Here is a 21,188-nt window from a genome sequence, read left to right on the forward strand (position 1 = left end):
ATGAAAAATTTAATACGATAATAAATCAGAAAGGAATGGGAAGACAAGCTGGAGCAAGCCTAGGAAGGCATTGCCGTGGGGGAGCAGGAGGCAGAGGCATCCTTCACGCACCAAAAATCCAGCATCCAATAAAAAAAACCCGATGATCCATCAACTCATCGACATTATCCCAGTCAAATGTCACAGAAATATCAGTATTGATTCTCTAGAAGCCAACCCTTCAGGCGAGCTTGAAAGCAATTCGGCTGAGCAAACTTAGCCTCATTCGGTAAGGAATTGTACAGTCTACACCCTAGAGCAGAAATCGCCCTTTCACCGCTCTTCGTCCTAGTAGCCGATGCTCTGAGCAGGTGCTTTCCTCTCGTATTGTAGCAATGTGAGGCCCCTTGGAAGGGTAAGTTACAGAAGAACTGTTTACCGATGGCCTTATACACAAAGCTGCAAACGCTATACTTAACAATACTGTCTACATTAAGAACTCGCGGACAGTATCTCCGAAACAGGTCGACAGTCGGATGACGCAAGGGAAGTCTATTCACATGCTTCAGACAACGCTTCTGCAGAACTTCTGCAGTGCCCCACGCTCCCGGCAGGTAACAAATTATAGGGTGCGCAAGGGCAAAATAAACCTTCATGAGTACTGCCCTCGATAGCAGCATTTTGAGCTTACACAAAACACCACAGACAGACGACAGCCTGCGACACATTTCCGTAACTTGTGAATTCCAAGTCAACTTGTCGTCCAGCAAGACACCCAGGTACTTAATCACACTCACTCTCTCAATAACCTGGTCTTCCAGGGTCACCGAATCTGCAAGTAAGCGTTCAGCGCGTCGGAAGTGCATTCACTTAGTCTTTTTTACATTAAGGGACAACCTGTTCTCGTCGAGAAAGTCCCTGATCAGTTTCGCATCACTTTTCAAACGCTCAACATTCGTTTCAACAGTATCGCCTGAGCAGAACACACCTGTATCATCAGCAACCACGCCGTGGGTGGGAAGACGGAAAATGTCATTTATGTATATAAGGAAGAGCAAGGGACCGAGGACACTACCTTGGGGTATTCCGATATCAATTTCTCTAAAATCACTCTTGTCTCCACCCAGAGACAGCACTGCTTCCTACCCGTCAGGTAGCTACGCATTAGCTGAAGCGGTCCACCTCTAATCCCAGCCACTTCAAGTTTGTAAATCAAAATGCAATGGTCCACACAATCAAATGCCTTTTGCAGATCAAGAAAGAGCGCACTAACCGCGAGACCACCGTCGATGTCCAGGAACACTCTATCGAGTATCTCATACATTGCCGTATGCGTACCAGCCTTCTGTCGGAAGCCATACTGCTTGACGTAGAAGAAGTTTTGCCTATCCAGAAAGACTAACAACCTCCTGTAAACCAATAGTTCGAACACCTTATTGAGAATAGGGAGTATTGAGGTTGGCCGACAATTGGATGGGTCTGACTTATCTCCATCCTTGAATACAGAGACGACCTGGGCGACCTTGAGACAATCTGGGTACTTACCCGAAAACAGAGAGAGATTCGGTATGTCGGTGAGGACAGGGACCACTACCTATGCACACTCCTTCAACATCTTAACAGTCACACCATCTACACCCGGGCTCTTGCCATTATCTAGTCTCGCAATCAATTCAGACACTTCCTGTTCACACACCGGATGGAAAAAGATCGAATGGACACTCGATCGAAGGGTGTCGTACTTGTTGACATTCGCTTTACATCGGAACCGACTCGCAATCTTCTTTCCAATTTCAACGAAGAAATCATTCAACGCAGCAGCTTTCGATGACTCATCAGATAACTTCTGTCCCTTGTAAGTCATGTCAGGGACGACACAAGCCTTTTTCCTCCGTCCCAACACTCCATTTATCCTTTGCCACATTCGCCTAGGGTATGTCAAGAACGCTCTGCCTTTGACCCTTAGAAACTTGCCTCGATTTGAAGGATTCTCACGTGATCTCAACACCTATTTGTTAGGTCGTAACGATTTTAATTTTTAATTTTGATTATCTGACCTTGTTAGAGCTTAATTCCATGTTTCATTATTGTTGTGTATATTACTCCTAATAGAAAACTTTAACTACGACTCATTACGCACGAGCATTGTGAATTTTTACTACCTAATTGTTGTTTGTTTTTTTTTTATTTTAATTATGAATCTCGCAATATCCATCCTTCACCCTCACCCTTGCTTTAGTTAAATTTAATTTGTTTCGATTTGTTTATCTTGAATTTTTGTTCAGTTGATTTAAAAAAAACGAGCCATCAGAACAGTCGGAGCGTTTGCTGCGACTGAGCCCCGTTGAAACCCGTATATCTATTGCGTACGTGACCCTAGTGCGTCTGTCACCCTATTTTGACCGTAAGCCTATGCGCCGGTTAAAGTAGTTAAAGTAAAATTATTATGTAATCTGTACATCTTAGAAATTGCGCATAGCGCAATTACGAAGCCCCGTACGACGTTCCTTTCAAATAAAACAAAAATTTCAAATAGCCCTAAAATTTTAATTTATTGAGTATAAATACACATAGGGCCTAGTATCGGCCTCAGTCCGAGGATCCAATTTTATTTAATTTTTTTCAACAACATTCTATTCGGCCTTGGCCTACCTTCCAAATGAAACAAAAATTACGAAAAACGGATGAAATTTGCTCGAGTTATATATAAAATACACATAGGGCCCTAGTAGCGGCATTAGTCCAAGGACCCAAATTTTTTTTTTTTTCAACAACATTCTATTCGGCCTTTGATTACCTTCCAAATGAAACAAAAATTACGAAAAACGGATGAAATTTACTCGAGTTGTATGTAAAATACGCATAGGGCCCTAGTAGCGGCCTTAGTCCGAGGACCCAAATTTAATTTTTTTTTCAACAACATTCTATTCGGCCTTTGATTACCTTCCAAATGACACAAAAATTACGAAAAACGGATGAAATTTGCTCGAGTTATATGTAAAATACACATAGGGCCCTAGTAGCGGCCTTAGTCCAAGGACCCAAATTTAATTTTTTTTTCAACAACATTCTATTCGGCCTTTGATTACCTTCCAAATGACACAAAAATTACGAAAAACGAATGAAGTTTACTCGAGTTCAATGTAAAATACACATAGGGCCCTAGTAGTGGCCTTAGTCCAAGGACCCAAATTTAATTTTTTTTCAACAACATTCTATTCGGCCTTTGATTACCTTCCAAATGACACAAAAATTACGAAAAACGAATGAAGTTTACTCGAGTTCAATGTAAAATACACATAGGGCCCTAGTAGTGGCCTTAGTCCAAGGACCCAAATTTAATTTTTTTTCAACAACAATCTATTCGGCCTTGGATTACCTTCCAAATGAAACAAAAATTACGAAAAACGGATGAAATTTACTCGAGTTGTATGTAAAATACGCATAGGGCCCTAGTAGCGGCCTTAGTCCGAGGACCCAAATTTAATTTATTTTTCAATAACATTCTATTCGGCCTTTGATTACCTTCCAAATGAAACAAAAATTACGAAAAACGGATGAAATTTACTCGAGTTGTATGTAAAATACGCATAGGGCCCTAGTAGCGGCCTTAGTCCAAGGACCCAAATTTAATTTTTTTTTCAACAACATTCTATTCGGTGTTCGATTATCTTTCAAATGAAACCAAAATTACGAAAAACGGATGAAATTTACTCGAGTTGTATGTAAAATACACATAGGGCCCTAGTAGCGGCCTTAGTCCAAGGACCCAAATTTAATTTTTTTTCACCAACATTCTATTCGGTGTTCGATTATCTTTCAAATGAAACAAAAATTACGAAAAACGGATGAAATTTACTCGAGTTGTATGTAAAATACGCATAGGGCACTAGTAGCGGCCTTAGTCCGAGGACCCAAATTTTTATTTTTTTTTTTCAACAACATTCTATTCGGCCTTTGATTACCTTCCAAATGACACAAAAATTACGAAAAACGAATGAAGTTTACTCGAGTTCAATGTAAAATACACATAGGGCCCTAGTAGTGGCCTTAGTCCAAGGACCCAAATTTAATTTTTTTTCAACAACATTCTATTCGGCCTTGGATTACCTTCCAAATGAAACAAAAATTACGAAAAACGGATGAAATTTGCTCGAGTTATATGTAAAATACACATAGGGCCCTAGTAGCGGCCTTAGTCCAAGGACCCAAATTTTTTTTTTTTTTCAACAACATTCTATTCGGTGTTCGATTATCTTTCAAATGAAACCAAAATTACGAAAAACGGATGAAATTTACTCGAGTTGTATGTAAAATACACATAGGGCCCTAGTAGCGGCCTTAGTCCAAGGACCCAAATTTAATTTTTTTTCACCAACATTCTATTCGGTGTTCGATTATCTTTCAAATGAAACAAAAATTACGAAAAACGGATGAAATTTACTCGAGTTGTATGTAAAATACGCATAGGGCCCTAGTAGCGGCCTTAGTCCGAGGACCCAAATTTGACCCGTTTGGGAACCGAAAATTACAATTTTCGTAGTTCGTGTGATGAAAAATTTAATTTTTGCGTAACGAAGCTGAAAGCGACAACTCTAGCGATATCATTCATTTTAGAAATTGTACTTCAAAGACTGCGTCACAATTTTCTCGAAGAGATTTTTGTTGGGATAACACTATTGTACTGAATGATATTGAATTAGAGCACGATATTGACAGGATGCTATTAGAATAAACGATATTGGACAGAACGATGTTGGACTGATAGATTTTGGACTGAAAGACATTACACGAGTGATATCTAGATGATATTAGACAGAATGATATTGGTCTGTTTATTAAATTGGACAGCATGATATTGGAAAGATAGATTTTGGACAGATGGATATTGGGCCAAAAAATATTACACTGGGAATGATATTGGACACTGTCAAACACTAGAACTGTGCGCCGGTCTGAGTCGACGCATTCAGCGGCTAAACTTAAGTCGATGGTCATCGGCGGCTCGCTTAAGTCAAAAATTGATCGGCCGCTGAAAATTCAGAATGAAAAAGGCTAAATTTAATGGATTTTTTCGTTTTATTCGCAAGAATTTTCATTAAGTTAAATTTCGAATTGATCTAATTTTAGAGTCTTTAAAGCAATTTTCTTACAAAATTCATAATTTCTAAAATTGACAAAATGGGCATCTATTTTGAGTAAGATTTTCAAAACTCACTGATGCTTCTAACTTCTACATTCCCAGCCAACGAAAACAACAAGTTAATCTCTCTGTCGACATCAACTTCAGATCTTACAGTTTTTTGGACATATTGAAGGTTTGAGTGTTTCTTTGCTAGCTCTTCAACAAAATTTTTTTTTTCACGTGACGTCGAAGTGACGACTGAATCCGGAACATGTTCTTTAGTTCATTTTTTAATTAATTCGAACGCAGCTGTACCCGTAGCTCTCAAGAACGTTTTGACATCCAACAAATTTTGAAAACTTGGATCGAGCAGTATAGTAACCGAAATCAAATAATCATCGGCTTTGGCAGCTTATAGACGAATCGGCGGCGGCTATCGACCTAGGGTAAAATCGGCTGGCTCGACCGGCGCAGTCGGCCGGCGCACAGTTCTATCAAACACTTGATGATACGGAAGAGTAATGCTCGGAGTAAGTAACTTAGGAGTTAATTTTTTCCCCTCGCATCGTCTAATAATTAGTCTGTGTAATTCATTGCACATAAAAAGCGTTTTAACACGCCGAGTGATCCGGCCCATTGCCCCGGAGCGAAGCGGAGGGCCACAATGCGAGCCGGGCGCCGGAACGGTGTCAGTAAATTACCTTTCAAATGATACCCCACCCGACCATGTACGTTTTGTGTACCTCGAGAAATTTCAGTAAGAACAGTGTAAGTCTTCGGTTGAAAACTTCAACTGCACATATTCAGTGTCGATGAATTTTAAACCCAATAAGTCTCTATTCGGCTCAATAGTACATGTGATTACCTTTCTAATGACACCCCACACGACCCTGTACGGCTCGCATAACTGGAGAAATTTTTGTAAGAAAAGTGCAAGTTTTCGGTTTTCGATCACCTTTCACCAGCCACACAAACTTTGAAGAATTTTTTTGAAAGTGGTTTTAGCTTCTAGAGTCGAAGACCTTTCTAGGCACATAAAAATGTCCACTGGAAAATGCGTCCGATTTCGGTAGGCTGTTTTTCAAAAGAATCCCTCACAGTAAATGCAGGAAAGCTTTTAAAAATTCGAGAAAATTTGGTTCACATGAAAATAAGCTTTAGAGAAAGAAGTACATCCTACGAACAGAATGTGGCGCCTCTGCAGGCCAATCCACATGGTGAATTGATGAACAACTTCTCTTCTCAACTGGACAACTCGACCGTTTCATTTTATTGACAAGTGTTGTATAACCAGCACACAACCCGGGTAAAAATTTCGGTCTCATGAGACCACGAAAAAAGTGTTCTCAACGGTCTCATTTCGGTCTAAAAATGGTTGGTAGTCTCAATCCAGTCTCAAATTTATTTATTTTTTGTGATGAAACTTTTGGATGAACAAATTGTCATTTTTGAGATCTACTGAGTCTGAACGAGTAGTCTCTTTTCGAGTATTCTTTGGAGGAATTGTCGAGACTAAGTGAGCAGTCTCACTGTGGATAAGTTTTTAGACCGCGTGAGTCCGAACGAGTAGTCTCTTTTCGAGTATTCTTTGGTGGAATTGTCGAGACTAAGTGAGCAGTCTCATTGTGGATAAGTTTTCAGACCATATGAGATGGAGTGAGTGGTCTCTTTTAAAGAAATTTTTTTCTTCGATTTTTGAGGTTGGTTGAGTGGTCTCATTTAAAGAAAATATTTTCTTCGACTTTTGAGACCGGTTGAGTGGTCTCATTTGAAGAAAATATTTACTTTGCCTTTTGAGGTTGGTTGAGTGGTCTCATTTGACGAAAATATTGTCTTCGACGTTTGAGGTTGGTTGAGTGGTCTCATTTGAAGAAAAGATTTTCTTCGACGTTTGAGGTTGGTTGAGTGGTCTCATTTAGAGAAAAAATTTTCTTCGACTTATGAGACCGGTTGAGTGGTCTCATTTGAAGAAAATACTTTCTTCGACTTTTGAGACCGGTTGAGTGGTCTCATTTGCAGAAAATATTTTCTTCGACTTTTGAGGTTGGTTGAGTGGTCTCATTTGACGAAAATATTTTCTTTGTCGTTTGAGGTTGGTTGAGTGGTCTCAATTGAAGAAAATATTTTCTTTGACTTTTGAGACCGGTTGAGTGGTCTCGTTTAAAGAAAATATTTTCTTCGACTTTTGAGACCGGTTGAGTGGTCTCGTTTGAAGAAAATATTTTCTTCGACTTTTGAGACCGGTTGAGTGGTCTCGTTTGAAGAAAATATTTTCTTCGACTTTTGAGACCGGTTGAGTGGTCTCGTTTGAAGAAAATATTTTCTTCGACTTTTGAGACCGGTTGAGTGGTCTCGTTTGAAGAAAATATTTTCTTCGACTTTTGAGACCGGTTGAGTGGTCTCGTTTGAAGAAAATATTTTCTTCGACTTTTGAGACCGGTTGAGTGGTCTCGTTTGAAGAAAATATTTTCTTCGACTTTTGAGACCGGTTGAGTGGTCTCATTTGAAGAAAATATTTTCTTCGACTTTTGAGACCGGTTGAGTGGTCTCAATTGAAGAAAATATTTTCTTCGACTTTTGAGGTTGGTTGAGTGGTCTCAATTGAAGAAAATATTTTCTTTGACTTTTGAGGTTGGTTGAGTGGTCTCAATTGAAGAAAATATTTTCTTTGACTTTTGAGACCGGTTGAGTGGTCTCGTTTGAAGAAAATATTTTCTTCGACTTTTGAGACCGGTTGAGTGGTCTCGTTTGAAGAAAATATTTTCTTCGACTTTTGAGACCGGTTGAGTGGTCTCATTTGAAGAAAATATTTTCTTCGACTTTTGAGACCGGTTGAGTGGTCTCATTCAAAAAAAAAATCGACTTTTGAGACGAACGATTTGTATTATTATCCCATACAATTAAATACATAAAGTAAATGCCCCATGTGAGCTACAAAGAAACTAAGTAATTAAAATTAAATATTTTAAAGGAAGGCGCTATTTAAGCTGAAGTTCTCATATAAACTAAAAACGCTAAACGCGCTACAAAGAAATATTATTAATTATAAATAAACGCTCTACTTGAGCTGAAACTCTTCACATATTTAAATTAACGAAGGAAAAGTCGTTCACGTAAATACCTATCCGGATTCGGCATTGTCTTCGGTGTTGTCGTCGGCCGATTGCATTTTCATAAGTAAAAAGTGGTTGACGTCAACGTCATCGGTGTACATTTCTTCGTCTTGGACAGTTTCATCATTTGAATTTTTCGTGTTTCGTTTCCGCTTCTTCGGAGGGGTGCTGCTTGAATCAGAACGTCGATTAGAATTCCAACGTCTCTTGTTTAAAAGCATTTTAATTTCGGGTGCGGTCTTCACGAAGCCAGTGTGCGTTTGGATATGACCTACCGTGAATGAAGATGTGAAAATTTATCAAAATGGAAAATTTTAACATTTAAGGGTCTTACTGCTTATGAATGCAATCTTAGATGGGTTAAGATTAGCCGAAGAAATGGTTTTCAGTTCTTCTGGGGTAAATAAAAACCCAGCTAGCTCGGTGATGTATTTGTTCATGTCATCTGGCATAATGAATCTACCTAGGAGCATTTCTTGCTCGCTACTTAATGTGTATGCTTGATTGGTAGAACGTACTGGATTTGGTGGAATCTGTAAAAGCAACTAATGTTTATCGAATATATGTGTATGTGAAGAAAAAATTACATTGGTGATGTCACATTTGCAATAAGCGAATCGGTCCTGAAGCACCAAATTCCGTGCCAACAAAGCGTCGGCTTTTCTTTCCAATTTTTCTGCTCGAACTTCCAATTTTTTTATAATTGCATTTTTCCTCTCCACCCGGAGTTTCATTCTCTCGTTGTCATTTGGATGTTTTCGTTCTTCGTAATCTGAATCTGAATCCTGGTCGCTTGATGCACTCCACTCTTCCACGGCCGCTGCCGGTTGAATGTTTTCCTTTGATTTCGATGGTTTCTTCGTGATTGTTGCCGGTGTCGGTGCCGTTTTGTTTGAATTATCACTTAGTTGGGTAACCTCTGCAACAACCTGGTCGCTTGATGCACTCCGCTCTTCCACGGCCGCTGCCGGTTCAATGTTTTCCTTTGATTTCGATGGTTTCTTCGTGATTGTTGCCGGTGTCGGTGCCGTTTTGTTTGAATTATCACTTAGTTGGGTAACCTCTGCAACAACCTGGTCGCTTGATGCACTCCGCTCTTCCACGGCCGCTGCCGGTTCAATGTTTTCCTTTGATTTCGATGGTTTCTTCGTGATTGTTGCCGGTGTCGGTGCCGTTTTGTTTGAATTATCACTTAGTTGCGTGACAGCGGCTACTGTAACCTCTGCAACAACCTGGTCGCTAGATGCACTCAGCTCTTCCACTCGGGTGACAGCGGCTACTGACGCATCTGAAACATGCTTCTTTGGCTGACGAACAGTCGATTTGCCTTCAGCAGCTGTTTCCTTTGACAATGCCGCAATTATATATGCTGAGTTGGTTGTCTTAGCGATACTCTCATTAACTTTGTCCTGCTTTTTCATCCTCTTTTTCCTGATTAGAATTGTCCGTTCAAATTCCACTTCCGACTTTTCTGTGGACATCTTCTTCGGTGGCATTGACACACGTTTGTCTTTCAACTCACGTTGAGCGGACGAATACGAATCTTTGGAAATTTTGAACTTTCATGACCGGATATTCGTGGATATTTAAATTAACTCACCATATATTCGGTTGGACGTGAACCCCTTATAACATGCAGGAGTACTCGGCGTGAACAATTTGGAGTACAAAGTAAACGTGAAATTCGGTAGTGACTTGCGATCGTTGTGATAGAAGAAAAAGACAGGTTCTGACTCCTTGGTCGTATTTCGGAGTACTTCTGTTACTTCGACAGAGCGTGCAACCCAAGAGAGTGGCACTGGCAGTGTCACCTTTTTATTGTGTGCGAGTTGTATCAGAAGATGTTCCTCCGACTGTGACATGGAATGGTTCATCTGTGTCTCTGTATGGATTTTGGCTTTCTTTGCTCCTGTAAAGAATATAAGATAAAAATTGTAACAACGAAAGAGCACTGCATCTATGCTTTGTACGTACCTTTCTTCTGGATCCCGGAGGAATGTTTCATCTCTGTCTGGCTTTTGGCTTCCATCTGATCCTTCAGCAATGGCTCTGTCTGGCTTTTGGCTTCCATCTGATCCCTCGTCAATGTCTCTGTCTGGCTTATGGCAGAGGCTTCCATCGGATGGTTCATCTTTGCTTCTGTAAAGAATATGGAAAATAAATGTAACATCAAATCTCATCAACATTGGATTAGTCCAAAAACTATTTTTGGTAAACAAAACAATTTGATATAATTTGTAAGCAGTGCCTATATTCGCGAAAATATTTTTATGAATTTTCTCAAATTTTCACGAATTTCTCAAATTGTCGTGAATTTGAGAAAATCGCGAAAATGTGAGAAAATTCGTGAAAATATTTTTGCGAATATAGGCACTGCTATAGGCACTGTTTGTAATTGTCTACCTGTGAGTTATAAGTGAAAATTGTTCGGACTCGTGGAAAGGACTGCGTTGTTTCCAGTTTCCACATAAACGCACTTTTCATCAAACTCTCTGGCAGACAAAACTTGAAAATGACCTTCATACAGAACCGCTCGTAAGTGGTTCGTGTAAAACGTTAACTGATTTTTCGCGATTTCGAATTTTTTACTACAAAAAAATACTTGGTCATTCGATTTGTATATTGCGTAAATACGATGATAATCGCCGTTTGTAGCTTTTATGCAAGAGTCGTCGTACAGTCCTTTATGAGTGTACGATTTAATTAAATTCGAATGGATTGAAGCCGACTTGAAGAATTTTGTTTTTTTGAATTCATTTTTTGGGATTAAGTTTCTCATCAGATTCTTTTCTTTTAGAGTTGGCTCAGCACCCCTTCCAAAAAGAATTATATTATCTACGGTTTCAGTATTTTTTCTGTAGTTATCCTTCGAATGAATGTTCTCAATGCCACAATTTTCTTGCAATTTTGAATTTAACAAAAATTTGGTGATTATTTGATTTATTACGTCAGTTGTGCCGTTAACATAACTTTTTAAAATTCCATTCATATTTTCGAAAGGGAAATTAGAAAATGCCCATAAGGGGCCACACTCTAAAACCGACTTAATTATATGCGCCACTAAGTGTTCGTTGAAAACTTCATTTTCAGGTCCGTAAAGTTTCGGGAACTCGATCATAAATTCGTTTAACTGAGTTTCAGCCAATTTGAGTTCATTCATGGAAATTTTAACTTTATTTAATAAGTAAATCGCATTGGCAAATAGTTGAAAATGACGAATATAAATAGTCGGCAAAATATTGTCTAGACACACACCACCGTAGAAGTAAAGCCAATATAATTCATCAGTAGCTTTATAAAAGCTTCTGTCGCCAATCGACTGTGGAACTTTGCCGAACACACTGGGTGGTCTTATTTTCGCCAGTCGCTGATCTATGATTTCAATTTGATTTGGTCGGCCAACGTAATATTTATGATTATGGTTCTCCTGATCAAACCACAGCCCTTGTAATTTTCCAACGATCCCTCGTAAGCATAAGTGCATATAATCAGTAGGGATCCCCTTCACTACATCAAAATCTTCGATGAGAAAAAGGGGGGTCGGACCTTTAATTCCACGAATTTCAGTGCAAGTGTCTCCACCTTCTCGTATACTCACGACTGCCTTGGCATCTGCTAAAACGTCTTCGTGTGTTCGATTAGGGATTCCTTTCATGTAAGGATATCTCATAGAATTCTTAGATGGATTGTTGCCAGGATGGAGACAATATGGACATCCGTAATACCCGTTGAAAAGCATGCAGTTCAGCACTTTTGCTTTGGCTGGAGTATCGGCAGACAAGATGATTGCTCGCACGTTGAAGGACAACTTCGTTTTGTCGACGACGACAGTCAGTTTCCGTTGATTTAATTGGCCCAACTCATCTACAAAATGTCTGAAGAACAAACTGCAGTCTGGGTCTTTCCCATACCATAATCCACTCAATATCACATTCTCCTTTTTGAATCGATTTTCTTTAGGAAGTTCGTTTATGACCATTTGTAGAGGCCAAAGGGATGACTTTTTTTTAGATTTAAATATCTTGACACCATCCGTATTAAACGTTAATGATAACAAAGACGGAACTTTCGCCGCAATTGATTTATAATACGAGCCAGACGTAACATCGTTTAAAGTATTTTCGGTATCCGGATGAGCCGTACTACTTTCCCGATTTATAAAATGGTCTTTGAATCTTCCTACAATGCATTTCAATTGTTCCTCTAGTTTCAACTGAACAAAATATGCGGAATTTTTGGAACCTTTTAAATCATATTCAAAGTCACAATTATTACACTTCACTCGTTTGGAAGGAAAATCTAAAACAAGTTGACTTTCTTCGCCTGTGTAGGCTCCACATTTCTTACAATAGTAGTGCAAAATTGGTCGTTCAGTTTTGGGTAGCACCTTATGAAATAGGTATTTTGAGTTAGGTATGTCCGTGTTCAATTCTTTAAGTTTATTTATTAATTTCAATAAATCATCTAGCGCCACTAACTTCAAATTATGGCGGAGATAAAATTTTAGAATTAAAGTAACCGCAGTTTGATCAATAGCGGAATCTTCACTGGGTTCTGCAGACTCTGGTTCCATGTCGAATTCAGATGAATCCGAATCCTGATCTACGTCGCATTCAGAATCCGATTCAAAATCGACGCCGGTGTCCGAATCAAAATCGGTATCCGTTTCCACTTCGCCACCCCAATCAATATCCATTTCCAAATCAACATCCGTATTCCAATCAACATTCGTATCGGTTTCACATTCCATTTCAACTTCTTCATTATCTACATCGAACTTATCAACCGCGGACGAAACATTTATAATTTCTTTACGACGTTGCAATATAAGTGATCTTTTATATTTAGAAAATTTCGTCGATGGTTCCATTTTACGCAAAAATTAATTTAAACAAAAACCGAACACGTGTGCAAAGTAGTACGATGCGAGACATAATGTTAAAACAAAGAAACTTACATTGGAATAACAGTGTATTCTTCTGGAACTTTCACATGCGTTGATGAATTCTTCGCTTCGCCAATGCCTTTTTCCGTGATTGTTAATTCTTCTTCTTCCTCCGATGTTGATAGGTACTTGACGCGTTGCAATTTTGTAAAGTGATCGCAGTAAGTTGGCGGTTTTCTTCGTCTTCGTTTAGACGTGGAAGCAGAATTATCGTCGTCCGATGATGAAGACTCAACAAAACATATTCTCTGGAATATGTATCGGCTCATAATCTGATTACAGCCTAAAATATGTAGAGGTTTTACGTACAAATTAGCAATTAGCAGAGGGTTAACACACTGAATTATTATTGAATATAACACTAGCACGGTAAAAATTATTAATTCGAAAACAATGATTGAATAAAACTTACTTTGCTGGTACGGCCAATTTCAACTTCCCCTGCTAAATGACTCTAGCTCTACAAGATAAACGTATCTGCACCGAACGATTTCTTATTTGAATGAATATTCTTTGTAGAGGTCAGACATAACAACTAAACGTGTAGTAAGTAACAACAATAATATAATGACAGTAACTATGAATGTGCTGCCATCCCCTACTTGTTCCCAAAAGTTAACAACTGAAAACAGATGGCAGCATATTTTGTGTTTGCATGTTTAAATATCCAGAAGAACTTTTAGTATTTGCTGTACTTACAAGTCGACGAGAATATTTCCTTTGAATGAGACCTCTCAACCGGTCTCAAAAGTCGAAGCACAATATTTCCTTTGAATGAGACCACTCAATCGGTCTCAAAAGTCGAACAAAATATTTTCTTCAAACGAGACCACTCAACCGGTCTCAAAAGTCGAAGCAAAATATTTTCTTCAAACGAGACCACTCAACCGGTCTCAAAAGTCCAAGAAAATATTTTCTTCAAACGAGACCACTCAACCGGTCTCAAAAGTCCAAGAAAATATTTTCTTCAAACGAGACCACTCAACCGGTCTCAAAAGTCGAAGCAAAATATTTTCTTCAAACGAGACCACTCAACCGGTCTCAAAAGTCGAAGCAAAATATTTTCTTCAAACGAGACCGCTCAACCGGTCTCAAAAGTCCAAGAAAATATTTTCTTCAAACGAGACCACTCAACCGGTCTCAAAAGTCGAAGCAAAATATTTTCTTCAAACGAGACCACTCAACCGGTCTCAAAAGTCGAAGCAAAATATTTTCTTCAAACGAGACCACTCAACCGGTCTCAAAAGTCGAAGCAAAATATTTTCTTCAAACGAGACCACTCAACCGGTCTCAAAAGTCAAAGAAATTATTTTCTTCAAACGAGACCACTCAACCGGTCTCAAAAGTCGAAGCAAAATATTTTCTTCAAACGAGACCACTCAACCGGTCTCAAAAGTCAAAGAAAATATTTTCTTCAAACGAGACCACTCAACCGGTCTCAAAAGTCGAAGAAAATATTTTCTTTAAATGAGACCACTCAACCAACCTCAAAAGTTTTAGCAAAGAGACTACTTGTTCATGCTCAAGCGGTCGGGTCTACGAACAGGACAGCAATGAGGCTACTCATCTAGCCTCGGAAATTGTAACAACGGTTCAAAATTAGAACTCCAAATAGATATATCTGATTTAGCAGCACGTGTAACATCGATGGCCGTCCGAGTTGAAAGTTAAGCATCATTCGTCGCGGTTAGTACTTGGATGGGTGACCGGAAAAAACATTACAAAAAGGTAAAAAAAAAATATTACTAATGATTCTACATAATTTCAGTCAATTTGGTCTAGCGAATTATAAGAAAAGTAAAGGGCAGTGGCCATCTATGAACTCAACAGAGAATTACAAATATTCACAAAAAAAAATCTTCCAATAAATAATATCGAACGAAGAAATGTCTCAATGGTCAAAAAGCAATATGAGAAGTCTCAAATGGTCTAGGAAAAACTCAAAAAAGAGAAGTCTCAAACAGTCTAGAAAAAACTCAAAAAAGAGAAGTCTCAAACGGTCTAGAAAAAACTCAAAAATGAGAAGTCTCAAACAGTCCAGAAAAAACTCAAAAAAGAGAAGTCTCAAAAAGTCTAGAAAAAACTCAAAAAAAGTAGTCTCAAACGGTCTAGAAAAAACTCAAAAATGAGAAGTCTCAAACAGTCCAGAAAAAACTCAAAAAAGAGAAGTCTCAAAAAGTCTAGAAAAAACTCAAAAAAGAGAAGTCTCAAACGGTCTTTTTTATCCTCAAAAATGGTTTAAATAAGAGCGTATGTTTCTTCTCATCATAATGAGACCACTCAACCAGTCTCACAACGTCTAACAAATCCAAAATGAGACCACTCATCCAGTCTCACAACGTCTCACAACGTCTCACAAACCCAAAATGAGACCACTCATCCAGTCTCACAACGTCTAACAAATCCAAAATGAGACCACTCATCCAGTCTCACAACGTCTCACAAACCCAAAATGAGACCACTCATCCAGTCTCACAACGTCTTACAAATCCAAAATGAGACCACTCATCCAGTCTCACAACGTCTAACAAATCCAAAATGAGACCACTCATCCAGTCTCACAACGTCTAACAAATCCAAAATGAGACCACTCATCCAGTCTCGAACATCCTCCATAAATTTTGGAAATGAGACTACTCATCACTCTCGGATGAATTCCGATGAATTTTTGGATGAATTTTAGGTCTCAAAGGTTCGAAATACGTAGCCTCATCGAGTCTCATCTCCATATAAAAATTTCAGCCTCAAAAAGGTCTCACCGACACCTTTTTTTTTTACCCGGGAATAGAATGTCTGCCACTTCTGTAAGGCCGGCAAACACGGAATCAGATACAACAAAGTGTAGGAAGTATATCTTCGGGAACAATCAGAGTTTATCGAAGTTATATATGAGAATCGCTCTATTCGGTTGCGCTGCTTGTTACTTGTTACAAATCGACATAATTGAATTCCGATAATGTCAAGACACGATTGGAATTGGAAAGTGTATACAATATGGAGGACGCATATCACAACTGTACGTTAACATTAAAAATACGTAGATTGTAACAAAGGATATTGTTCTTGTGTATAGATATATATATAGCGCACAACCAGCAAATAAATTTGTATCGAATCTCAGAGCGAAATGTTGAAGATTTTTTTGTGTTGTTGACCCGTATGAAGTACAGGGGTATTATAGGTTTACGCTTGAAAAAAGTCCCTGAGTGAGAAAAGGTGTCGTTTAAGAGTACTGCAACCGAAAGCAGTTTTAAGCAGACATAATGAAAGCTACTGGCATAGCAGTGCCATGGTACTGGCCACAACAATCAAGAAAAAAAAACCATAAGCAAAATCGGGGTTAAAGCGTGAGTCGGGCTGTACATCACGTTTCCGAGAATGTTTCGTCTCACTTTTCCGCCCGACCTACCAGTCCGGTACTGTTGGTACACACGAAAATAAGACAGAAATGTTTTCGGATGAATTTTTGTATGGCCAGCAGAAAATGCACTAGATTTCTGGCAGTTCATTGCTGGAATCCCTGTACTTAAAAATAACTGACTAGGAGAAAACTCTACTCCAGTTTCTGCCTTTTTAAGCAAAATCATCGTATCGCAATGCGTATCGCATTCATTGTGAGAAATGATAAGTTGGTACGCCTGTGGCGAGATAGAAGTTAGAAGGAACATGTGAATGACAGTTGGCTACTAAGGTAGAGAATTGGTCTCCAATAGGAGCCAACTGTCATTCGCATGTTCCTTTTATCATATCCCAGATGTACAAAATTATCATTTCTCTGGTAATTTCAGGTTGCCATAAGCAATTTTATTAGAACATAGTCCATAGCGTACAGACTTCCTTCGTTTTACGCATAAGACTTTTGAATAGAAATTCCAGGAATCGCGTGGAAATCCAGTGAACTTCTGTGGACCAATGAATGTATAAAGTACCAAGGAATGGTCTAATATCACTGCGGAGGACATAACCAATGAAAGTGTAAAACAGGTATGGTCTATTGTCCGTCCGGAGGACATAAAAATTTGATTTTCGTACTTAAACGCACTCATTTTCATATTATTTTGACATAAAATGTGAGTGCGTTTATGACGAATTCGCCGATCGACCATACCTGTTCTAGACTTTCATTGGACATAACGACATTAAAAAGGACTCAAACGCACTCATTTTCATATTATTTTGACATAAATAATGAATTCGTTCAAGTTAAATCGACAGATGGACAATGTTTGCGTACGAGTCCCTTCTGGCGTTGTTTTTTTCATTCTTTCTGTTTCGTTAATACATTACAATATTTTCTTTCGATCCTCGTTGATATATTTATTTTCATGGAAGATTTATTACGTGTTTTATGTTATCAACAACAGAGCGGAGAGGAGACGCAACAACAACAACAAAAAAATGGAAACGATTTAGCTTCCAAATATGGCGAGATATTGAAAAATTCAATTTATGTCTTCGAATTTTGTGTGTGTCTGTCACGATAAAGCAACTCTCCGTGAATCGACATGAAACATAAAATACTAAACAGAAAAAAAAGCGCAGACACACGAACAAACATAATAAAGTTGTATGTTCCAACGGGATATAAAACATTTTATTCATTGAGTCGGAACAACAGAAATTTGTTTAGATTTAGGAATTGGATAAGCTGTCGGAAGTGTATATATACCCGGTGGATGGGATGGGAAATGCATTCTAACAAATTTATTCTGATTAATGTGGCCGTCGCACTAAGCGATTGCGATGTGGATTGTGATTTTATGGCCGAAAGGATTAAAAGGATCTATTCTCACAGCGTATTTTGAAAGCATATTATTGATGGCCGGGGCACGATATTCATTTGTAATTTTAAACTGGCAGCCGATTTTTGCATATTTTCGTGATTTGACAGTTTTGTGTATAAAATCCCATAACAACTGTCAAGTTAAGAATTCTTAGGGTGGGCTCAGAGTCATCCGTTTTGCCTCTTTAAATGGTATTGGGGAATCTGGCACACGGTGCCAAAAGAACACACTTTTAGTCATAGGTGAACTCGTACACGCAAGTTTATTGCTGCAAATGCTTTTTAGCCATGTCATCGACTTAATGACTCCTTTTACAAAATTTTGGTATCGAAAAATCGTATGCGAGGTCACCTTTTACGTAGTTGAAAAATGCGTTGTTTTAACATCGAGTGCCAAATTACCCCACGCCTTTTTTAATGAGAAATTCAGCTTTTGCATGTGACATGTATTACAATAGAATACATTGAATCTAAGGCCTCACAGCACGCTTGTCGATAATACAGTTGCCGAAGCCTGTTGCTCAAAAAACACACGAGTGAGTTTGTAAGTATCTACCAATGGCTACCAATCAGGAAAAAGTTTATGAAATTAGGTTCACCGTAGCGTGAGCTAGGTCTCTTGGAGTGAGCTCTTATCTGGCTACTCGGCCGTACAGTGAACGTGGTGTATTTTGACAATATCTCGAGTAAATTTTGACCGAATTTCATGAATTTTTTTTTGTTTGAAAGGTATTAACGAATGTAAAGCGTCGGTACTATTTCCGGTCTACTAACAAAATGGCTGCCGGCGGCCATATTGTATTTTAGTAAAAGTGATATAAAGTGGGAAAAATGGTACTTAGAGAGTTTCTGTTAACATAGAAGTAATTGGTTATGTGTGTGTGGGGTGGGGTGCTTCAGGCATTCCATATATGGACATCTATATATACCTATATACAGCTGATATATATTGAGCAGTTTATTTATAGTGAAATATAGTTAAATATAGCGGTATATAGCTGTTTAAATAGGAATTAATGAAAGTTGACTTCATACGGGGCTGTCTATCTTGCCTCCGGCAAGTTATTTGTATATGATAACAAGGCAAAGAGTGGATAATGCAAGTGATTTTAAAGGGCGAATAGCTTTTCAGTAGAGAAGAAAATGAAGGAAGAGAAATGACGAGTTTCACATTAAAGGTTTTTGATACGAATAGTAGGGGGGTCCAGCATCGTATGGGAAAACAAAAGTTTCGAGAAAGTTGGCGGACCCCGGGGAAAACGAACCTATATGACCCACTGATAAAAAATATATATGGGGCCGATGCGATCCGAGTTGGTTTATGGGTCGCGCAATGACGAAATATGTGAAAAACCACGAAAATGAGGGTTAAAGAAAAATTGAACGTAACTAACAGATGCTGAGGTAACTTCTTAAGGTGAGTTGGCTAATTTCACTTCAGAATAATTCAAAGAAACCGATTTGATGATTTGTAAGTGCATTCGCAGCTCCCAAGTCAGTCAAAGATTCCCAATCTGTTCACTCAGTCTTTGGGTTCTTCCAAAACATTTATGGGATGTGCATCGGATATATTTATGTCTAACGAGAGCTTATGGCATAAGCTTTCATTGCAAAAAGAAATTTTTTCGAAAACAATTTTTTGAAGCTATATACAAATCGATTTTGGAGCAAAAATGTCAGGGTCGTGAACTCAGGCAATTTTCAAATGACTGTTACGTCATGACACCAACTTGAAACTTATTGTGTGTGGGCTCGTTAGAAAGCCACTGTCATTACCTTTACAACGACACCTAACACTTAATTTAAAGAGTGACCTCGCCTGACTTTGTATTACTTGGAAATTATCTGTCGATTTTTGTCTATATCAATATTGTTAGGTGTGTCCAGACGATATAAAAATTCCAAAAAAATGAAACCAACTCATTTTTGTTGCTTTTGCATCTAATCTAAGTTGTCTGGACCAAAAAAGTTTCATATTGTCGTTAAAAAAAATTTCGCATACAAAGTAATGGAAAAAATGTATGGAAAATTTCAGTGTTTTTTCACACGTTTCGTCCTTGAGCGACCCATAAACCTACTCGGATCGCATCGGCCCCATATACAATTTTTATCAGGAGGCCATAAAGGTTTATTTTCCCCGGGGTCCGCCAACTTCCTCGACACTTTTATTTTTTGGACCCCCCTAACGAATAGGTGTTTCGTGCGGGTCGGCGTTAGCGATGTTTATTTCCCGTCTCCCAGCGCCCTATTTTTTTCCAGCGCCTGGACCATGGTCCAAATGATCTTCATGTAGACGCGGCAGTGCCATTGAGGCACGCAAAAATATGTTACTTACTTTAATAAAAAGATTTATTGCTCTTAAGGAGAAAAATCGGGTCTATCAGTAGGTATGTATTGTCGAGTAAATAAGCAAAACAACGTGTTTTGCTTGTTTTTCACTAGTTTTTCCGGCATATCTCTGGATATTTTCGCTCAAACATAGTGCCAAATATGTTAAATGAAAGGTATTGACGAGACGAAACAGAATATTTTAACACACAACGGTAGTTATAGCACCTAATTGTGTCAGTTTTATAGTTCGGGTTGGAGGCAGAGCAGACAGTAAGCCATACTAATTATTATAATACCAGGACAATACATATCTCTACTACACCAAAAAGAAAAGCTTTTTCGGCCCGTTCCCATTGCTGCTGCACTGAATATGTTGAGTTACAAAATCGGCACTGTTGATTTGGGTATGTAGTTGGTAAATCATAAACAACAGTTTTTTAGTATAAAGTACGAAAATGTCAGTTGTTGTTACAGATTCGTGACTTTACTTGTTGCGACTGTTGACTTTACCAGTTTCGATTTTTGTATCAACTTGTTATCGGTGACCATTCTCGCTGTTAATTTTACAGATGTTTAGCAATTGTTAACTATTTTTGAATCATGTCCGGAGCGATAGCGGAGGACTTGACGCAGTCTAACTTCCAAAAAAAGAACGAAGAAATTTTTTTGACACGCGGCAACTATATATAGGCGAGAATTTAAGTTTCTTTCCTTTGGCCTGTATCACCACAAATCCTATTCTATCTTATTCGCGCTTCAAATACGAGCAAAACGAGCTATCACTCGACTATGTAACTTTAAAATTGCCGGAGATACATCGTTTTGAAGTTGGTCATTTTGATAGAAAATGCACCAAATTAACGTTTTCCAAACAATCAAAATCTTTCAACTTACTCTGTATGTTTCTATCTG

At 38.5% G+C, this 21,188-nt stretch overlaps 1 protein-coding gene across 1 annotated transcript; it reads right to left on the reverse strand.

Annotated features, from left to right (window-relative positions):
- Positions 1–8,166: 8,166 nt before the first annotated feature.
- LOC119075193 lies at positions 8,167–9,748 on the reverse strand. The gene is made up of 3 exons (XM_037181585.1): positions 8,805–9,748; positions 8,552–8,750; positions 8,167–8,488 (listed from the first exon to the last, which is right to left on the reverse strand). Exons 1-3 carry the CDS (start codon positions 9,711–9,713, stop codon positions 8,226–8,228), a joined length of 1,371 nt encoding a protein of 456 aa, XP_037037480.1. The 5' UTR covers positions 9,714–9,748; the 3' UTR covers positions 8,167–8,225.
- Between the last annotated feature and the right edge of the window lie 11,440 nt (positions 9,749–21,188).

The sequence above is a fragment of the Bradysia coprophila genome, unplaced genomic scaffold (genome assembly GCF_014529535.1).
Source record: "Bradysia coprophila strain Holo2 unplaced genomic scaffold, BU_Bcop_v1 contig_193, whole genome shotgun sequence".
NCBI lineage: Eukaryota > Metazoa > Arthropoda > Insecta > Diptera > Sciaridae > Bradysia > Bradysia coprophila.

What these genes read in the sequence shown, in the direction of transcription:
- LOC119075193 (XM_037181585.1), bottom strand. Translation starts at nt 9,713, where the DNA reads ATGCCACCGAAGAAGATGTCCACAGAAAAGTCGGAAGTGGAATTTGAA. An exon ending in GCAAATGTGACATCACCAAT is followed by an intron (nt 8,751 to 8,804) that starts GTAATTTTTTCT and finishes TTGCTTTTACAG; the next exon opens with ATTCCACCAAATCCAGTACG. An exon ending in TAAGATTGCATTCATAAGCA is followed by an intron (nt 8,489 to 8,551) that starts GTAAGACCCTTA and finishes CATTCACGGTAG; the next exon opens with GTCATATCCAAACGCACACT.